The sequence below is a fragment of the Rana temporaria genome, chromosome 3 (assembly GCF_905171775.1).
Source record: "Rana temporaria chromosome 3, aRanTem1.1, whole genome shotgun sequence".
Lineage (NCBI taxonomy): Eukaryota > Metazoa > Chordata > Amphibia > Anura > Ranidae > Rana > Rana temporaria.
This window is the reverse complement of record NC_053491.1, coordinates 153,621,094-153,643,154: the sequence shown is the minus strand read 5'-3', so window position 1 is coordinate 153,643,154 and position 22,061 is coordinate 153,621,094. Positions and strand designations below refer to the sequence as shown.

General features: G+C 43.9%; 1 protein-coding gene across 1 annotated transcript in view; it reads left to right on the top strand.

Moving 5' to 3' along the window:
* The window catches only part of LOC120931816 (interleukin-17 receptor E-like), a 77,421-nt gene that overhangs the window by 12,673 nt on the left and 42,687 nt on the right, over positions 1-22,061 (top strand). The window contains exon 5 of the mRNA XM_040343661.1: positions 9,796-9,861. Coding sequence (XP_040199595.1) covers positions 9,796-9,861 — 66 coding nt within the window. The remainder of the gene's footprint in view (positions 1-9,795; positions 9,862-22,061) is intronic.

The following is a 22,061-nucleotide window of genomic DNA, read 5'->3' as shown; positions in this document are numbered from 1 at the left end:
GGTTCTTCCTTAAGCCCTAAAAAAAAATGTGGTGGGAATGAGAACCATGGGGTACGGGAGAAAAAGGGGGGGGGGTAAAAGTGGGGGTGGGTATGAGATGGGGCAGATAGATCGCTGTCAAGGAGACTGGAGAGGGATAATCAGAGATGGGCATGGGGCATACTCTAAGCTGGTAATAAATAGCCATAGTATAAAAAGTAAATGGCCTTTCTGGCAGGAAGGGGAGAGGGAGTGATCTCCATTGCCTAGTAAAGAAACAGTGTTGGGGGTGTGCAAGGTGGTGGTGGGGGGGGGGGTTCCAGACATTTGTAATGTTTGTAGATCCTGGGGGACACACACACACATGTGTGAAGGTAAAGTGTCTGCAGAAAAAAGTCAGGGAAGGGAGGGGGAGAGATAACAAGCATCTGAGAGGAGCAGTGTGACAGGCAAAGATGAATGGATCTGTGTGAGGACGACAGGGAGCAGGACGGCCAGATAGTGTCTGAGGAGGGGAGGAAGATGCCAGGGAGGGAGAGCATTGCAGACACAGCCAGATAACAGAACTGACCTGTACACTGTAGCAGAAGAGAGCCAACGTGAGGAGACCTGTTACCACTGCTGCCCGAACCTGCTGGGAGGAAACTTCAAAGGCCCCCCATGCACCTAGGACCCCTGGGCAGTTCACAGAAGTGCCTGTGCATTAAGACAGGCAAGCTTTCCCCCGCTCTCACAGTGTCCTGACGAATCTCCCAGCTTTTAGGGAGAGGAAAACAGGCAGCGCTGGGGGGAGACCAGGCACCTATAGGACATAGAGGATCACATGTGGTTAGAACAGGGAGGCAGATCGGTGCGCTGTGACAGAAATATTGCCGACAGGAGGGAGAGAAACACAGCATCGGTTCTGTAACTGTCACAGCGCACCGATCTGCCTCCCCATCGGCGGGCCCCACTCGGCTGCGGGCCCCATAGCGCCTGCGCGGGTCGCTATGGCGGTAGTTCCGCCACTGGCCGGGAGGATGGTGTCAGGTTCTGCAGAACTCACCGGATCGTTAAACATACGGGACAAGGCATCTGGCTTACCGTTCTTAGAGACCGGGCGGAAGGTGATATGAAACATGAATCGAGAGAAGAACAGTGCCCATCTAGCTTGCCGAGGTCTTAATCGTTTAGCAGTTCTCAAATATTCCAGGTTCTTGTGATCCGTGAAGATGAGGATTGGATGCGAGGCCCCTTCCAGGAGGTAGCGCCATTCTTCGAGCGCCACCTTAATAGCAAGCAGTTCCCGGTCCCCAACATCATAATTCCTTTCAGAAGGATTTAATTTTTTGGAGAAGAAAGCCACAGGGTGCAGCAAGGACTTGGGGCCCTGACGTTGGGATAATATAGCCCCGACTGCATTTTCAGAAGCGTCAACCTCTAATACAAAGGCCAAGGAAGGATCAGGGTGCTTCAGAATGGGAGCTGAAGTAAACAGAGTCTTTAGTTGCCCAAAGGCTTCTTGTGCCTCAGGTGTCCACTGGAAGGGTATGTGCTGTCTAGTTAGTTGTGTGATGGGGGAAATGATACCAGAAAAATTCTTAATAAATTTCCTATAGAAATTGGCAAATCCTACGAACCGCTGAACGGCTTTCCTGTCCGTGGGGGCAGGCCATTCCAGAACAGATGTAACTTTCTGTGGGTCCATTGAAATACCATTGGTAGAAATGACCAGACCGAGGAAGTGTATAGTTTGTCCTTCAAAGTCACATTTTTCAGCCTTTGCATAAAGGCAGTGTTTTCTTAGTCGGTCCAAAACTTTCTTTACATGGGTCTGATGAGATTCAAGGGTTTCAGAGAATATTAGAATGTCGTCTAAATAAACTATGACGAATAAGTCCAGATAGTCCCGAAAAACATCGTTCACTAGACGTTGAAAAGTGGCTGGGGCGTTGCAGAGCCCAAATGGCATGACTAAATATTCGAAATGGCCAAATCGTGTGCGAAAGGCCGTCTTCCATTCGTCTCCTTCCCTTATTCTGACCAAGTTGTATGCTCCTCTCAAATCTAATTTGGAGAATACCCGTGCCCCCTGTAGTCTCTGGAACAGTTCAGGAATCAGCGGAAGAGGATATCTGTTTTTAACAGTAATTTTGTTAAGGTCCCGGTAGTCGATGCATGGTCTTAAAGAGTGATCTTTTTTCTCAACAAAGAAAATACCGGCACCGGCTGGTGACGTGGAGGGCCAGATAAACTTTTTTTCTAAACTTTCGTTGATATAGGCACGTAGGGCTTCCAGTTCAGGTTCGGAGAGGGGATAGATACGGCCAAACGGGATCTCGGCCCCGGGTAATAGTTCGATGGGACAATCATATGTCCTGTGGGGCGGAAGAGTGTCAGCACCTTTTTTATTAAACCCGTCCAGATATTCATGGTAAGCTTGAGGAACCAGATTCATGGTCTCTGGGTCAGGCTGAAGACTCAGAAGAGGAGCGCGGCTAACAGTCCTTTCCGGAAAACAGTGTGCCAGACAATAATTAGAGGAAAAGGTAACAACTCCAGTAGGCCAGTCAATGTGTGGATTATGAGCTCTTAACCATGGAACGCCAAGGATAATGGGAAACAGAGGTGAAGTTATGACATCCAGGCGGAGGAATTCATGGTGACCGGACGGAGTTTGGCAGAAGATAGGAGCAGTCTCTTGTGTGACCGGACCCGATTTAATACTGGAGCCATCAGCCAAGTGAACCTGAAACCCCTGTCTCTTAGCACACACGGGAAGCTGATGCTGGGAAGCAAACGTGGAGTCAACAAAACAACTGCAGGCCCCAGAGTCTATGATTGCTGCCGCTGTGAGCGTCTTCCCGGCAAACTGAAGGATGACTGGGAGGGAAAGCTGTGACCGTCCCTCTCCAAAAGGGTGTTCCACATGGGGCTGTCGAAGACGAGTTCTGGTGGTCCTTACTGGACAAGTCTGTACAAAGTGACCTGCCTCCCCACAATAGAGGCACAGATTGGCACGTTTACGCCTGAGGCGCTCAGCTGAGGAAAGGGGTGCCCTTGGAAAACTTCTGTGGACCCCTTTATGCGGTGTCTTCTGGCTGGAAGGGGTAGGAGACAGATTCAGGCTTGAGGTCACAGAGAGAATTTCTTGGGTTCTCTCCGCCTGCCTTTCACGTAGTCGGCGGTCAATCAGAGTGACCAGATTAATTAGTCCTTCCAAAGACGCTGGAATTCCAGTTCTGGCTAGTTCATCCTTTAAGGTATCTGAGAGGCCGAGACGAAACCAGTGGCGAAGGGCAGGATTGTTCCATTGGGTATCAGCGCTCAGGATCCGAAAGTCAGTGATATAATCCTCAACAGGCCTGGTCCCTTGTAGCAATCTACTAAGCCTGGACTCCGCAGACTGCTGACAGAAAGGATCGGCATAGAGCTGAGCTATAGCAGAGAAGAAGGAGTCGATGGTAGTCAGGACTGGGTCACGCTGCTCTCTAAGGTGAAGAGCCCAGGAAAGTGGTTCATGGGATAGAAGCATGATTGCGAATCCCACCTTAATGTCCTCTGAAACAAATGTCCGGGGTAGCAAGGAAAAGTAGAGCTCACAGGAGTTCCGGAAAGTTCTGAATGTCTCTCGTTTTCCGGAGAAGCGTTCGGGAATAGGCACCCTGGGTTCCGGGGGAGGAGCTGGTGGCACACTCCCTTCATAAGGGGCTCGCTCACTCATGCGATTAAGGTCCTTCTGCAGGTTCAGCACAGTATGGGTAAGTGCAGAAATTGTTTCATAAATGTCCCTTGGAAGAGGGGCCTCCCCTCCAGACTCCATTCTTGGCTGACTGGTACTGTCACGTACCTGGTAGGAGTCCGGTATGACGAGGTCAGCCCCTCTTGTATCTCCAGCCCAAACCCCTCTGAGGTTGAGACAGACGGCGGTTAGGGCTAGGAGGAACACGAGTGCCTGTAGTGTTGATAGGCTCATGGCCTGAAGCAGGTGAAGACTTGCAGATGCTGAAGGCCCAGTAGGAACAGGACACTGGTGAGGTTGAGGGAACCAGTTGGTGTAGAGGAACTCCAACTCTCTCGCAGGAACAGAACAGGAAACTAGCAGGAACTTCTGGGTTGCAGCGGTCGGATGACTAGCCGGGTCAGAGCACACACGGACAGCAGAGTACCGAATCATCAACAGGAGCCGGGTCAGAGGGAAGCCGGGTTCGGTAACAGACGGGCGGCGTGGTAATTAGGGAAACAGCAAAGGCGAAGTCCAATGGGAAGCCGGGATCAGGAACCAAACGATCAGGTAAGTATCAGAATCCAAAGGAGAGTCGGGGAAGCCAAGTCAGCAACGAAGATCCAAGGTATAAACAGGTGTCAGGAAACAGGGCACTTGCTGAAGACCAGTCAGCACCGCCAGGCTGTCAGAGCCCCCTTTAAATAGCCAACGGGAGGAGTCAGGAACGGCGTTTGTGCGTGCACGCCGTCCGTTGCGCCCGCGCATGCGCAGAAGCGCGCTGAAGTGGCTGGTGTATCCTTTGTGCACGCGCATGCGCGCCGGAATTCCGAGACGCTTGTTGCGTTCTAACATTGCTCGCATGCGCACGTGCGTGCGCCAACGGTCTTCTCTTACACCTACCTTCTTCTTTTTAATATTATTATTTATGTGCGAACATTTTTAGGTGGCTGTAAGTAAGTATTAGGGTAGCTGAGGGGGGCTGCTGCTTTCAGGGAGGAGGGGGGAGCAGATAGCTGTCTAATACAGGTATTTGCTCCCACTTCAGGGGATAGATCGCCGCAGGCTCTGTGGCGATCTATAACATGTCCGGCCCCTCCTCCGTCCCCCCCTCTCTTCTGGGAGACACACAGATCAGAGAAGACAGCAGAGACCAGTAAGGATGCACAGCGTGACTCCCGCATGCACAGTAGGGAAACAGACTATCACTTCCAGATTCCCTTACCAAAGATGGCAGCCCCTTCACCCGAGAGCCGAGGGTCAGATCGACTTCAGATGAGGACATTGCAGGTGCCCTGTACAGGTAAGTGTCCATATATTAAAAGTCAGCAGCTGCAGTATTTGTAGCTACTGACTTAAATAAAAATATGGCGGAACTACGCTTAATGCATAGAATGCATTAGGATTAAAAAAAACTTTAAAGTGGTTGTAAAGGCAGATGTTTTTTTTTACCTCTATGCATAAAGATAAAAAACCTTTGGTGTGTAGCAGCCTTCCCATCCCACCCCTAATACTTACCTGAGCCCCCTCTCAACCAAGCCATGTCCATGAGAGCCTGGCCTCTCCGAGGACTTGCACTCCTGATCAGCTCCTGCTGCTGTCAATCACAGCCAGTGAGCCAATCAGAAGATAGTGGGGGCAGGGCCGAGCCGCGGCTCCTTGTGTGAATGGACACACCTGCTTGGATGCAAGAAGCTTGCTGTGGGGGCACCAGGCAGGAGGGAGGAGCCAGGAGCACAAGCGAGGGACCTGATAAGAGGAGGATCTGGGCTGCTCTATGAAAGACCTATTTTCTCAATAAAGTATATCTAAAGGCAACACATCCTTTATCATTTTGGACAAAGTAGAGGGGAATTAAACCACTATCAGGTTTTTATTGCTGTCTGTGCCCCCATTAGGGAGATTGGCCCTCTCTATTTGTCTTTCTTAACATTAACATTGAACGTGATAGTAAAAGAAAATCCTACATTTTGGGTTGACATCAGAACAGGAAGATTTGTTACTGCTTAGACACAACCTTTATACTTCTATATACAATATGGTACACACCTCATCCTCTGTAATGTGATTTGTTACTATTCTTTCACCAGGACAACATATAGTACTGAGATACACCCTGTCTTTTAGCATTATTTTGTTACATTATTTATTTTATTTTATTTAATATATTTAGTCTTCAATTTTTTTGTCCGGGCACAGAATACACCCGAAAACTACTATGTATCCATGTTGGGTCAATGTTTTGATGGTGAATTTTTTCACTGAGTTATCTGTTCATAATATGGATATTACTGAAGTCAGAATTGCCATAAAAAATATTATTGTTATTATTATATCATCAGTAATAGCACTACTATTTTTACCTGTCTTTTTATTTATTATTATTTTTTACTATCATCATCATTTCTACCACTGTTAGTATCAGACCTCTTTTAATCTATTACTACTACTACTAGTACTAATAACAAGCAATGGGGTTGATTTACTAAAACTGGTGCACACACAATCTGGTGCAGCCATGCATAGTAACCAATCAGCTTTTAACTTAAAGCGGGGGTTCCGCGGGAAAACTTTTTTTTTTTAATAGATTATTCTAACGCTGATATGACAAAGAAACGTGTACTGACCAGTCCCATAGTCGCAGCTGCTAGGATGATGATTTCAACGAAAAGTATGTTTTATAAAAAAGTATGATGGACATTGCCATCTTAATTGTGGGCACTGTGAAGCCCCCCTGTAGATACTTAAGGGATGCGGTGAATGCTGATGTCCCAGCATTCACCGCTGTATCCCGCGCATGCGCAGTGTGATGGCGAGCCGCGCCGTCAACACTGCATAGTTGCTATAACAACGGCTGGCAACGTCCTGTTTCCAGTAGTTAAAATGGCCGAATTGTATCCGCCCCCGTCACATGACCGGCTGCAGCGCCATGTGACGTTTCAAATCTCGCGAGAATTCGTCTATTGGTACTGAAAGGATTCTTGTTCTCGTCATCAGGACTAGACCACTAGACCCTCGTGATCAATCCCACAATTCGTTGCGGCGATCGCGACACACCCAGTCCTGCACACCATTAATCAGGAAGTGCCTGCTTCAGGAGAGGAATATAAGGTATGTAATTTTTTTTTAATTTTTTAAACTGTGGACTTGTAGTAGACATCCAGGGGACTATTATTTAAGCAAAAGTTGTTAAATCGGGTGAACCGCCACTTTAAGCTTATAATTTAGCTTTGACAATAAAACCTGGAAGCTGATCGGTTACTATGCACAGCTGCACCAGATTCTGTGGGCACCAGTTTTAGTAAATCTCCTTCACTGTATTAGAGTTGTGCTGGTAATCTCAAGATTGTGTGTTTTTTGTCATCTTCTGACTTTTTATGATACATTTGCATGATGCATTAATGTATTAAATATTCAATATATCATATATATATTTTATATACATTATATATATATATATATAAATATATATATATATATATATATATATATATATATATATATACATTATATATAATATATATACATTTTTAAAATTGTTATAGATTTTCATACACAGATTTTGTATATTTCTATTATCTATTTACACTTAAAGCGGGGGTTCACCCTTAGAGGGCACTTTTCCCCCTTAGATTCCTGCTCGTTATTACTAGGGGAATCGGCTATTTATTTTAAAATATGTGCAGTACTTACCCGTTTACGAGACGCATCCTCTCCGTCGCTTCCGGGTATGGGCTTCGGGAATGGGCGTTCCTTCTTGATTGACAGGTTTCCGAGAGGCTTCCGACGGTCGCATCCATCGCGTCACGATTTTCCGAAAGAAGCCGAACGTCGGTGCGCAGGCGCAGTATAGAGCCGCGCCGACGTTCGGCTTCTTTCGGCTACGAGTGACGCGATGGATGCGACCGTCGGAAGCCTCTCGGAAGGCTGTCACTCAAGAAGGAACGCCGGCTCCCGAAGACCCATACCCGGAAGCGACGGAAGAAGATGCAGCTCGAAAACGGGTAAGTACTGCACATATTTTAATATAAATAGCCGATTCCCCTAGACCGAACGAGCAGGAAGCTAAGGGGAGATTTTTTTTTTTTTTTTAAATGGGTGAACTCCCGCTTTAAGGCTACTTTCACACTGAGGCGTTTTACAGATGCTATAGCGCTAAAAATAGCACCTGTTAAGTGCCTCTCCTGTCGATCCAGTGCAAAAGCTAGAGGGCTTTCGGACTGGAGCGGTGCGCTGGCAGGACGCTTTATATACACCGCTCCTAATGCGCCTCTGTTCATTGAAATGAACCCTTTTTTGCCCACTAGCGGGGGTTAAAAGTGCCCCACTAGCGGCTGAAAAGCACCACTAAAACAACGGTAAAGTGCTACTATTTTTACCGCCAACACCTCACTGCTGTTAGTTTAAATCAGACCACGGGTAGGTTTTTCGTTAGGCTAAGGAGAGGAGAATCCCCCCAGAGATGTGCTCTGTTATGTATACATACCATCAGAAGATGACATCCCAGAGGGTGGGCTTCAACGGTCAGTGTCAGAACTGGCTTCTGTCCACGGCTTCCAGCAGGAGAGCAGTGCGGCTCAATCCACAGCCTGGCCGGACAGCTCACCATCAGATCAACTGGATGGGAGGTACAGAGGCTCACTGTCTCATTATACCCACAGCTTCTGCAACCTCTGTCCTTTTGTGAGTGCATCTGCTTTTTATTCAATTTCCAATAAACACCTGTTGTTTTTACTACACTTACATCCCTTATGCTGTTTTTTTTTTGTTTCACTAGTTCTGATGACCCTGGTGACAACCTAGGATTCCCTCAGTTAGGAGGGTTTTCCTTTCACTTTCTGTTTTAGCTATTGGACAGGAAATAAAAATAAATCTCCCCAATGGGACACAAAAAAAAAAAAGTCAATGGTTTTAAAACTCTATCCAAAATGTTCTACTTTAATTGTTTGTCTCAGAAAGGGTTATTTTGTCAATTCTCAGGACACACAGCCATTACCTCTCCCAGTTATCACCACCCTGAAGCTAATATTATTTTATGTGGTGATAACCCGTGTTGTAATCTTTGTGAAGTGACTTTTACATTTCATTTATTATAAGGACCAATTTTATTTAGTAATTTCTGAAAAATAACACTTACAGCGATAGAACAGCAGTGACATTTGTGAAATACCACTATAGTACTTGGAAAACTGACTAAATAAAGTGTGTTACATGTCTTTGAAAAATAACCTCTCCCTGCCCAGCGCACGCAAATATGCGGACTCTCGGCAGCCAGGGCCTTAGCACTGAGTGACCACATATTTGTGTGAAATAGCGCCAATAGAGCTGTGCCAAACGCACACTCCCTGCGTGCTCCCGGCGCAATTACCGGCGGCTATCAGAAAGCTCCCATTCGCTGCTTGCAATCAGGAACTTTCCAATTATATGACCGCCATGAAAACCAATCATAGCAGTCACATTCTCATAAGCCCTGCCCCACCTCCCGGCATTCTAAACCCCTTAAAGGGCCGGCAGACGCGGGCTCTAAGGCCCTGTACACACGGTCGGATAAAACCGATGAGAATGGTCCGACGGACCGTTTTCATCGGTTCACCTCTGAAGTGGCCGTACGGCCTGATGTGTGTACACACCATCAGTTCAAAATCCGATCGGGTCAGAACGCGGTGACATCAAACACACGACGTGCTGAATAAAACGAAGTTCAATGCTTCCAAGCATGCGTCGACTTGATTCTGAGCATGCGCGGGTTTTGAACCAATGCTTTTCTGTACTAACCAGCGGTTTGGTCCGATGGGGCAGCAGTCCATCGGTTCGGTTTTGAAGCATGTTTAGAAATTTTGGACCGAAGGAAACCAGACCGATACACACGGTCGGTTTGGTCCGATGAAAATGAACTTCGGTTCATTCTCATCGGACCAAACCGACCGTGTGTACGGGGCCTTAGGGGTTGAAATTTGAGAGGTATGAGGTAAAGAAGGTCTGGTATTAAGGAAATAACAGAACAAGAGAAAACTAGCTTTGTGAATTGAGCCTAATGTTTAACATGAAATGTAAAAGAAAGAGGAATGTTGTTTTCTCCAACTACTGTGCTTTGTTTTATCTCATGTCACAAGGAAGCACTGGAGACCGTGACGCTGAATATGTCCAGAGAGATTTGCGGCTCAAATATTTGCATCCAGGTAAGTTTGGAGCTCTTAAAAAAAAAAAACACTAGTGCACACAAATGACCTTATGACACAGAATGTTTTTCATGGTCTAATACGTACTGTGCATCAGTGCATTTGGGTACTTCATTACCTATAGGGGGCTGGACCTGAGATAAATTAAATGCAACCCAAGGGCGTTGGTGGGTGGATCAGATCCTTGACTGACACCTCCACTCCGCTTTGCATAGTCTGAGAGCGAGGGCCTCAAAATATTGAGACAATGTCACAGGACACATAGCCCGCTCCGGCTTAGCTCCTCCCCCAGCACATTCCCTGTTGCTGAAAAAAAAAAAAAAAAAAAAGACATGTGACCTCCACTAGGGATGTTTTTTTAAAAAAAAGGTACCGGTAATTAGTACCAACATTTTAAAGCAGTTTGCATGTTAATCAATGGTTGCTAGTGTGCCCTATCATCTCAAGGTGGCACTACCAAAGTTTAGAATCACTTTAAATCATGCGTCAACCCCCCATAGACTTCAATGGGGTTCACTGCAAGGTTAATATTTGCTGAATTTTGAGCAAGATTCCCAAAACTGTTCCTGGATTAAACATTACACTGTTTGATTATCACTAATCACAGCTCTATTTGTGTGAAAAATATGACAAACATTTCATATGGGTACAGTATTGCATGACTGAGTAAATGTCATTCAAAATGTAAGAGCACTGAAAGCTGGCCTGGTTAGAAAGAGGGTTTAACCACTTAAGACCCGGACCATTATGCAGGTAAAGGGCCTGGCCCCTTTTTGCGATTCGGCACTGCGACGCTTTAACTGATAATTGCGTGGTCGTGCGATGTGGCTCCCAAACAAAATTTGCGTAATTTTTTCCCCACAAATAGAGCTTTCTTTTGGTGGTATTTGATCACCTCTGCGGTTTTTATTTTTTTGCGCTATAAACAAAAATAAAGCAGCAATTTTGAAAAAAATTCTATATTTTTTACTTTTTGCTATAATAAATATTCCCCAAATATATATATATATATATATAAAAAAAATGTTTTCCTCAGTTTAGGCCGATTCGTATTCTAATATATATTTTCGGTAAAGAAAATCACAGTAAGCGTTTATTGATTGGTTTGCGCAAAAATTATAGCGTTTACAAAATAGGGGATAGTTTTATGGCATTTTTATTAATATTTTTTTTACTAGTAATGGCGGCAATCAGCATTTTTTTGTGTGACATTATCGCAGACACATCGGACACTTTTGACACATTTTTGGGACCATTATCATTTTCACAGCGAAAAGTGCTATAAAAATGCACTGATTACTGTGAAAATGCCAATGGCAATGAAGGGGTTAACCACTAGGGGGCTCTAAGGGAGTGATTCTTACTGTAGGGGGCGTGGCTGGACGTGTGACGTCACTGATCGTCGTTCCCTATAACAGGGAACAGACGATCAGTGACAAGCCACAGAGAAGAACAGGGAAGGTTTGTTTACACTCACCCCTCCCCGTTCTTCAGCTCCTGTGACCCGATCGCGGCACATCGGCGGTGATTGGGTCCGCGGGTCCCGCGGGCGCGGTAATGGGGCTTCGGACCGGGTCGCGAACGCGCTGCCGGCAGCAACGTACCTGTACGTGCATGTGCCCAGCCATGCCATTCTGCCGACGTATATCGGCGTTAGGCGGTCCCTAAGTGGTAAAGTGCCCAGTGGGCAAGTGGTTAAATATGTCATTTTTGCTGCAGCTACAGATGTGCCACTTTACATGCAAACTATTCTCCCCCGTTGGTGGAGACAGTGCGGGATCCAAGACTCCCAGTGTGAGGCATTCATTCCTGCACATCGGCACTCAGCAGCCACTGAAAACTAGAACCCTTGTGTCAGTAACAGGAGCGGCCCCTCCCCCGAGCACTGTCAGGCTGGACGGGCTGCCCTATGCTCAGACATCATTTCTGGACGGCACACACCTATGCTCAGAACACTAGTTCTGAACGGACACAAACAAGGAGAGAAGGAGAGAGGGGAGACCTCTGGCACTTCGGTGCCCCCACTTCTGCAGGCGCCTGGGTGCAAAGCACCCTGTGCACCTTGCCTAGGATCAGACCTGATGTATGCACCTATACAACTGATCTTCATAGATTTCTATGGACCATCCCCCAGCTAGGAACTGCTGGCTGGCCATAGATGTGGCATGTAGGTAAATATACAACTTCTATGTTTCTTCTTTGAAATTGCAGTTATTCTTGTTTTTATGTCCTGTGATAATCCCTAAATTGCTCAATATACTGTGCTGGTGACCAACATGACAAAACATGCCGTGACAAAGCCTCTGATGATGAAACCTGTTAGGGAGGAAACAGGGATATCCCTAGATGTCAGACAAGAAGGTGCTGTAGTACTGAGCATATTCTGAAGGTGAAGTCAGATTATTAAGTGGTGTAGTGCGGTTTGAGCATCCCATTAAGTGGGTGTATCTCAGCTACTGATCCTAAATATTTTTTAAATGGTATGACCCTGTATTGTGCTTTTACTTGGTGCTAATAAGACCCCATACACACTATTAGATTTTCTGCAAATTTTTGTCTTGAATTGAAACTCTTAAGGTTTAACCTCATATTATATGTTTTTAGTAAATCTGAAGACAAAAATCTGAAAAAAATCTAATAGAGTGTACGGGGTCTAAGAATGGAAAATGGTGTGAATATAAACTAGACTTTAAAGCATAATTGTCAGAATCGTTCTGCTGGTTTGTGTACGTAGAGGGAATAGGACAGCTTGTTTCTCAGCATTGTGAAGGTATTTTGTGGTTTGAGCCCAGGTTCACACTGGGCTGCGGGAATGAAGCCGTGCGACTTCAGCTGAACTCGCACAATTTCACACCCGCTTGTAAGTCCCGTTTTTGGCCACGATTACAGAGACATCTGTGCAGTTTCAGAAAACGAAAAAAGTAGTACAAAAATTACTTTTTGAAATCGGTGCAGCGCCGCAAATGTGGCGTCGCACTGATTAGGACGGTGCCATTGCCGGCAAATGCCGCCGATTTGACATGCAATTTGACATGTCAAATCGCATGTCAAAATGCACCAGTGTGAACCAGGGCTATAGACGAGACATGTAGGGGTTGATTTACTAAAACTGCAGAGTGCAAAATCTGGTGTAGCTGTGCATGGTAGCCAATTAGCTTCTTACGTCAGCTTGTTCAATTAAGCTTTGACAAAAAAAACTGTAAGCGGATTGGTTTCTAGTGCTTTCCAGTTTTAGTAAATCAACCCAATAGAATACTGGGCACCAGTGGTGGCTGGCTGGTGCTAAACATTTTGGGGGGGAAACTAACGCCATCCACCCCCATATGGAGGGGAAGATGGTGATCGCCGCAAGCAGCCCCCCCCTGCAGGAGACGTACAGCGGACTGCAAGGGAGGGATCGCACAAGCACAACAATGACCCCCCTGGGCATTAGACAGGTGAGAAGGTGGCGGTGAAGACTAACCCTAACACAGGAGACAGGGGGAATGAAGACCTGGACCATTCTCCTTTTCGTTCTCCTCCAGGATAAACAGGAAGTGTGTCCTGAGACACAATTTGGAGTCCTAAGACTCCTTGCCCAATCGGGTCTCAGGAGCTGCTTCCTGATTGGCCGGGAGGAGAATAGGGAAAATAATAGTGAATATTAATTTGCTATTGTCACACAAGTGGGTGGGCTTGGGGTGCAGTGTTCTCCACCCCCAAACCCATCCTTTTTTTAAGCCAATCAAAAAACATTGGAATCCATGTGTCCAGTGCCCTGCATGTAGATTTGGGGCCGAGCACATGGACTGAGGCACGTACGGAAAGGCCGCCACTGCTGGGTACACTCAGATAATGCAGTACTGACTCCCCCTACTACCCAGGCTTCCCCCCATGCCCCCCCACTGCCCCTGGCTTCCCTCCTTTTTTCTCCTCTTTCCTTGACTGTTGCGGTGGATGTTTCAGCACGGAGAGCAGAGGAAGGGGCTAGTCAATATGTAATTAACCGGCCCCTTCCTTTTCTAAACTAACACAGTGAACACACTCACTGTGTTCATTCATAACTGAAACATAGTAAGCTGTGTTTACTATGTTTCAGTTTGTGAATGAACTAAAAGCACTTCCTATTCATTCACTGTCCATTGCAGCTGAGACTGCAGATAAAGGCACGTGTGTTTGAACTTTTACTTTGCACACCTATGTTATTCTTATTGTTAAGGGTAATACTAGGCACTTATTTTAGCATCACCAGAACAAGATTCATATTTTGGCAGATTACCATATCCCTGCTACTTCCAATATTTTTTGGAGCTTCACTAAGTAGACCCTAAAATGGATAACATCAGCTATGTGTGACAATGACATGTCATTCACAACCCATAAAATGAGATAAGCAAAATGAATACTGATATGTCTGGAATTTTAATTGTAAGAAAAAACAGTAACATATGCTAAACACAGAAATTCATTGCCAATGCTCTGAAGATAATAAAAAGTAAACAGCACCGTATTTGATTAGTGGTAGTAAAACGCTGACCAGCACTGCTTCAGTAGATTGCAGATATATTGTGACTATAAATGATGAAGATGGGGATCGAGATAACTAAGATTAAAAAGTACTGTGGATCTTTGGAAACACATTCACTCATTTTTCCCCCCTCTTTTCCTTTCATCCCTCTCCTACTCCTTTTTCTTTTTCCATTTTTCCATACTTTATTATTTCCGTTCAAAATAATTTAACACAAATATAAGTAAATAGATAGGTCCCTTTTATTCATGCCATTTCTATTATTATTTATAATTAAAGGATCACTAAAGGAATTATTTTTTTTAGCTAAATAGCTTCCTTTACCTTACTGCAGTACTGGTTTCATGTCCTTATTGTTCGTTTTTGCTTTGAAGTTGCTGTAATTCTGCTGTGATCTCCACACTTCCTGGTTGTCTGTTTCCTTATAACCACAGTACTGGGAGCTTTTCACTGTGGTCTAAGCTGTCATTACTGTGTGTCTAAAACTTAACAGAACCAATCATATTCATTTAAAAAACAAAACACTGCCCTGGATTTGTTTGTTTTTGTTCTGTGTGTCTCTCTAGTTCACAGGAACATGAAACCAGTTTAAAAGTGAAACTAACCTGCAGGCACATTATATGATTGATTTGTATCTATTTGTAATCCTTTTTTCAAAGGAATCAGTTAACTTGTATGTCTCTATACCCTGTAAACTGTCATTTCAGCAAATTTTTTTTTCCTTTAGTGACCCTTTAAGCATTTTTTATACAAATATCTGAATTATTCTGCTTGTTTACCTGAGCAATCAGTGTAGCACTGTGATTCCCCCTATTAAATTGTGATCTTTTTGTGAAAAAATAAGAATACTATGTAGCGGGGTCATGCCATCATGGACTATTGATAGCAATGTGGACCTGAATCCCCACCGGAGCTCCAACTACATTGTACATATGTGTTTATATTTCTTAAAAGCAATGCATTGTGGGACTAGAGGTACCATGAGAAACAGACTCCATTGACATCTTGTAGGAATAGACTACACTTCCCACAATGCCTTGCCTTCCTGGAGCACATGACACCCCCTGCACAGCCTTATGCGCGAGGTTACTTAAAGGTGAAGAGGAGATGAATTCGCTCTCTTAGGACCTGCATCTCTTCCTCTGCGGAGCTGTGGAGAGCACTACAGCCGAGCTGTTAGGCCTGAAGCCTGGGCCTGGATCCACCGGAAGACCAACCATCCAGAGGGAAGAAAGCTCAAGCGTGTCCAGCTCGTGTTCCAGGAGATCGGACAGGCTGACCGGAGCCATGGAAAGCAGACATCGGAGACCCAGTGTTGTGGCGTGGCTGTGGAGCAGCTCATCTTTTGTGAGGAGCTCAGGCGGACTAGGCCTGTTCGGGTGAGAGGGCACTTGCCCAAGTTTCCATACCCTCTTTAGCCTTGTGACTTACGGTACCTCACATCTCAGAAAGGCATACTGTTATTGATCGGCTTAAGGAGCATCTGAAAGTCACGCTGTGCCTGTTGACTGATGCTGACTGGAGGATCGATTCACCGCACTTGTGTTGATTGTACCTTAGACTGAGTTTAATTCCCTTTCTTTGGATTACAAATAAAGTGCACCAACGTTTGCAACATAGACTTCATCTTTAAAGAACATTATGAAGCTAGTTGAGCCAGGCCTGGAAAGGTTTTTTTCTGCACACGTGTTTTACGGAGCTGCCCACTAGGGGGAGCTCACAAGCATAGATTACTTACAGTTACTTATAGACTCATGTGTATTAGTTTCTAGGTTTGCTTTACTGACTACTGCAGGGACGCTTGCAGAGTCATTCTTACACCAATATTCATGTATGTTTAACCTGTTGTTCAACTCCCCTTTACCTTCTTTATTATATGCAAGTAAAGATACCCTTTTGGTTTTACTATATTATTGCATTTATCTGGTGTGCCAAGGGAGGGTTTGAGCCATTTAAAGGGGGTGAATCAATTAACGAGAGTAGATCCCAAATCTATCCAGCGGCTCCTGCGGGGGTAGCGCTACAACTATATTAAAACAACGCAACTAGTAGTTATGACGTCTACGTGCAGCTTGACTGATATTCACGTTGAGATCAAAAGATGATTGCGTCACTAAGCCGCGAGACTAATGTTTTAAATTGAGGATGATGAAGTCTCTAAAGTGGAAGATTGATGTTTTGCGGTCTGAAGATGTTGATGTATAAAAACAAGCCCCGCATTGCTTTATGTTGGGTCTGATGACTCAACTCCGCCTGATTGGCTGTGATACAGGGTGGTAAGACACAGATAAGGTTCCTTTTGAATGGCACAACACAATACACAGCAAAGTGTAGCACAACGCACAGATGGTTCACATTTGTACATCTGTGCATTGCGGTCTACTGCAATAAAAAAAAAAGCTGCATGTCTGGTTTTAGCAGCCATTTACTCACATTTCATGCATTGGTCTTAATATGCATTAACACGTGTGCAGAGGTATGCCATGTTTTTTTGGTGCTAGTACATATACCAGGGTTCTTCAATAATTTTTTCACACTTTTTTTAACTCATTATAATACAGAGAAACTGCAGTCTGCTCCCATAATTTATAATAAAAACATCAACTTTGCCATTCTGCAGCTTCCTTCCAACCACTTTGCATATTATTTTATATATACTGTGATTCTGTACTTGCCAAATATGCTGCAGAAATCTCCCTCCACTTAGTCTGGCTGCTTCCATTTTAACTGTGGGCAGCTGAAGCTGCTGTCTGTTCACTTCCTGGATTTACATAGACATGCAGAGGCACACCTCCAGCTCTGCAGCTCTCATTGGCCATCTTATGACTTATCCCCCCCTCCCTTCCTGGCAAACTCCCACGAGTGAGAGAGAGATAGCTGTGCATGAGGTCATAAGCCTAGGCTTTTTACCAGGCAAGAAACAGGAACTGGGCTGTATAAGGTAATAATTTACTGGCAGAGAATAAGTTAAAACAACAGGGGCAGATGATTTAATAGATGGAAAGTTGAAAAAATTACTGATGGTCCACTTTAAAGTGGAGGTTCACCCGGAAATGTAAATTGTTAACATTAGATTCATGCTCATTTTGTCTAGGGGAATCAGCTATTTTTTTTAAAAACGAAGCAGTACTTACCGTTTTAGAGAGCGATCTTCTCCGCCGCTTCCGGGTATGGGCTGAGGGACTGGGTGTTCCTTCTTGATTGACAGTCTTCCGACAGGCTTCTGACGGTCGCATCTATCGCGTCACAATTTTCCGAAAGTAGCCGAACGTCGGTGCGCAGGCGCCGTATAGAGCCGCACCGATGTTCGGCTTCTTTCAGCTACTCGTGACGCGATAGATGCGACCGTCGGAAGCCTTTCGGAAGACTGTCAATCAAATAGGAACGCCCAGTCCCGAAGACCATACCCGGAAGCGGCGGAGAAGATCGCTCTCTAAAACGGTAAGTACTGCTTCATTTTTAAAAAAACTAGCCGATTCCCCTAGACAAAATGAGCATAAATCTAATATTAAAAAAATAAATTCGGGTGAACTCCCGCTTTAAGAATTTCAAAAACATTACACTGGCATTAAAAGCAGGCGTTTGATGGGCATTAAAAATGATGCAATGCACAGCACACCGTGCTGTTCACATTATCAAAACATTAAGCGTTAGCATCGCTTTACTTAAAATTGAAGCCTCGTGTCGAGACAGGAGGAATTTGAAGCCTTTCAACACCTCTCATTCAGGTCTATGTTAATGTTTCGCAAATGCTCTGGCAGGCATTTTCAGAGCAGTTGCAGTGTGGTTTCAGGATCTTAAAATGTATTTCCTGTAATGTCACTTTCCATTGTGGAGCAGTTTTACCACGCCTTAACTCTTGTCAAAGGCTTCAAAACTGTGCATAGGGAATTTGGGGAGCGTTTTTAACTCATCATTAACACTTATAAAAAAAAAATTCAAACGTCTATCAATAAATAAATATCTTTCTGGACTGCAGAGTGGTGCTCCTTATTCTCATATAGTTTCTCTACATTACAAAATGACTTGATTAACCTGCCTAGTGGTATTCCCGAGTCTGGCTCGGGGTGGAATTTCAGTACCATTGGCGGTATGCCCGAGCCAGACTCAGGATCCCTGTGGTGTGGCCTAGCTGAGTGGAACGTCATCACGCATTGTTTACAGAGATGCGCAACCACGGAGTTTAGCAGACAGGGGTAGTACAGAGGAGACACCGCTTTCCCAGATTACATATACCGCGCTACTTTTTCAACAGAATTGTAAGTGCTACTTTACTTTTTAATAAATGCGCTTTCAAACGGTATTTCACTATGGGGTTTCCCCTTATTTCTCATTCCATGGGAGTCTGAATCGATCACTTACCTCCTGGAGCGAGTACACTCTGGATATTGTCTCTTCATTACACATACCTGGAGATAGTCCATTCGGGAAGAATATAAGCATCCCTGTGCCTGATCTGACCGCTGTAACGACGGTCAATTACATGTGGTAAGGAGACTACATCTCACGATTTTGGTGTCCTTTCGGTGGAGGCAATCCTTGTTCTCTATTTTGATGCAGATCACTATCCATGAACTTTATTCCATTCATTTATTTTGATGTGGATTACATTCTATGGACTTGATTATTCCTCATTGGAATTCTTATGTCACAGATGCTTTCTTCACAATTTATTTGCCACCTAATATTTTTCAATTTATATTTTGGTTTATCACTGTTTATCTAGCGCTGTACCCTGGTTTTATATCGATTCACACAGTGCCCGAGTGCCGCTGAGCTCCGTTCCCTGCGGCATTGCAATGCAAGGGGGTGGAGATCAGAGCCAAATTCAAAAAAGTTAAAACACACAATACATACAGTATACTGTAATCTTACAGATTACATTACTGTATAAAATAATTACATCCCCCCCCCCTTGTCCCTAGTGGTCTGTCCAGTGTCCTACATGCACTTTCATATTATAAAGACGGTTCTTTCTGCCTGGAAACTGTAGATTGTCCATAGCAACCAAAAAGTGTCCGTTTATGGCAAAAGTGGTTTTAGAGCAGCTAGAAAACAGCGATAATAAATTATAATCACTTGCAGAATTGAGCGATAGCGATTTGTGGGGGAAATTTGTCATCAAACACGGAAAGTAATGGCAGCGACAATTCTGCAACTGAGCAAATTTCAGTGTTTTTGATTTGATTACATTATTGAATAATTTTTATTATTATTATATTATTATTTGTTATAATTATTTATAGTTATTTATTATATTATAATTTATGATTTTGTGTTTCAAACTTTATCATACCCGGGATGTCTACTAGACTTGTTTGGACTGATTTAAATGAGTTATTCCTAAGAATTACAGGTCTACAGTGTAAAATGCCAACTTTCCATGCAAAATAATTGTACCCCTTTCAGCACCTAAAATCTGACATAATCATACCGCCAGGGAGGTTAAAATGACCAATACCTAAACATAAGATTTTGGCTCCACTTTTCGACCCAGTCTAGCCAGAGGTGCTTTATAGTCTTGTTCCAGTGCCTTGAAAAACTTGGTTTAAGCCAAGGTCAACAATTGTCAAAGTGGCATGAATACATATTAAATATTTGTCATTTTACCATCATTGCTAATGAGACTGAATGAATGGTATGCAATCTCAGCTGAATCGGTCCTTTGTGAGTCATTCAGACATGTGTAAGAAGCATTTCTGCAAGCATTGTTTGCCAATTTCAAAGAGAAAAACTGCTTTTATCATAGAAAGGCATCTCAGGTGAATTTGTGAAAATAAATGGAAAATATTAGCTAAATGTTATAGACAAGTGGGTGACTAAAGCGCTAGCCAACAGTGAAAATTAAAAGTGACCAGTGAAAAACAAAATGCTGCTCAAATCTAAAATGTGCTAACAACAAATAAAGATCTGAATAAAGAATGATGAGCGCAAACTGAAAATCTAAAAGTGAATATAAAGACAGTCCATAGGGGACTGATAACAATCAATAAAGATATGCAGTGAATTCAAAATTAGTGAAATAACCCAAAACTGATAATAAATCCAAAAATAAAAGTCCAAATATATAAATCAAAGTTTGGATAAATCAATCTAGTGTGCCAGTGATAAACAAAACTTCTGCACTTCGGGCATCAATGTGGACAATCTTGATAACTCTTTGCTTAGCCTGGGCTCACAGTGCGCTTACCTCCAGACACTAGGTCATGCGTGTCAACGAAATCCTCCCAAAACTGGAACAGAATCCAAACAGTGGGTAACACGTGTTGCACGGAATCTTCCCAGTGCTGAGATAGAATCGAGGGGCGTTCTCTGTATCCAATACCAGTATAGGTCCAGGCTCAGCGAAGTCGACTCCACAGGATAGCCACAAGGTGTATCAGGAGCAAATGTAGAAATAAAAAGCTCTCATGGTGAAGTATGCAAGCACTTTAAAATGTAATAAAGGTAAAAATGTGCTTACATTGAAAAAACGAATAAAACGCCAAACAGCGTGACACCCTGACCGTCCACCGGAAGTGCCGCTGTTTGGCGTTTTATTCGTTTTTTCAATGTAAGCACATTTTTACCTTTATTAAATTTTAAAGTGCTTGCATACTTCACCATGAGAGCTTTTTATTTCTACATTTGCTCCTGATACACCTTGTGGCTATCCTGTGGAGTCGACTTCGCTGCGCCTGGACCTATACTGGTATTGGATACAGAGAACGCCCCTCGATTCTATCTCAGCACTGGGAAAATTCCGTGCAACACGTGTTACCCACTGTTTGGATTCTGTTCCAGTTTTGGGAGGTTTTCGTTGACACGCATGACCTAGTGTCTGGAGGTAAGCGCACTGTGAGCCCAGGCTAAGCAAAGAGTTATCAAGATTGTCCACATTGATGCCCGAAGTGCAGAAGTTTTGTTTATCACTGGCACACTAGATTGATTTATCCAAACTTTGATTTATATATTTGGACTTTTATTTTTGGATTTATTATCAGTTTTGGGTTATTTCACTAATTTTGAATTCACTGCATATCTTTATTGATTGTTATCAGTCCCCTATGGACTGTCTTTATATTCACTTTTAGATTTTCAGTTTGCGCTCATCATTCTTTATTCATTAGCTAAATGTTGTAATATTTGTAAAGAGGAATTTGAACAGTGGGGCCAAGCAAGATTGTGATGCTGCGTACACACAACTATTTTTCATGTCCTAGAAAAAACAATGTTTTTCTCGACCAATAAAAATGCTGGAGCAAAGCGCGGTGACGTACAACACGTACAACGACATTATAAAGGGGAAGTTCCATTCAGATGGCGCCACTCTTTGGGCTACTTTTGCTGATTTCGTGTTAGTAAAAGTTTGGTGAGAGACGATTTGCGCTTTGCAGTCTTCGTGCTTTTCAGTCTGTTACAGCGTGACGAATGTGCTATCTCCATTACAAACGCTAGTTTTACTAGAACCAGCTCCTGAATATGCGTGTTTTTTCCCCGTCGTTAAAGCCTACACACGATCATTTTTCACGACGTGAAAAATTAGACAATGTTCTACATTTTTAATGCCCATTTTTCACGTAGAGAAAAATGCTCTGGAGCCTACACACAGCCCCTTTTAATGACATTTAAAAAAAAAATTGAATTTTTCACATCATTAAAAACATTCGGGTGTACGCGGCATTATAGAAGAAAAATGTCATCTCAGTTTATA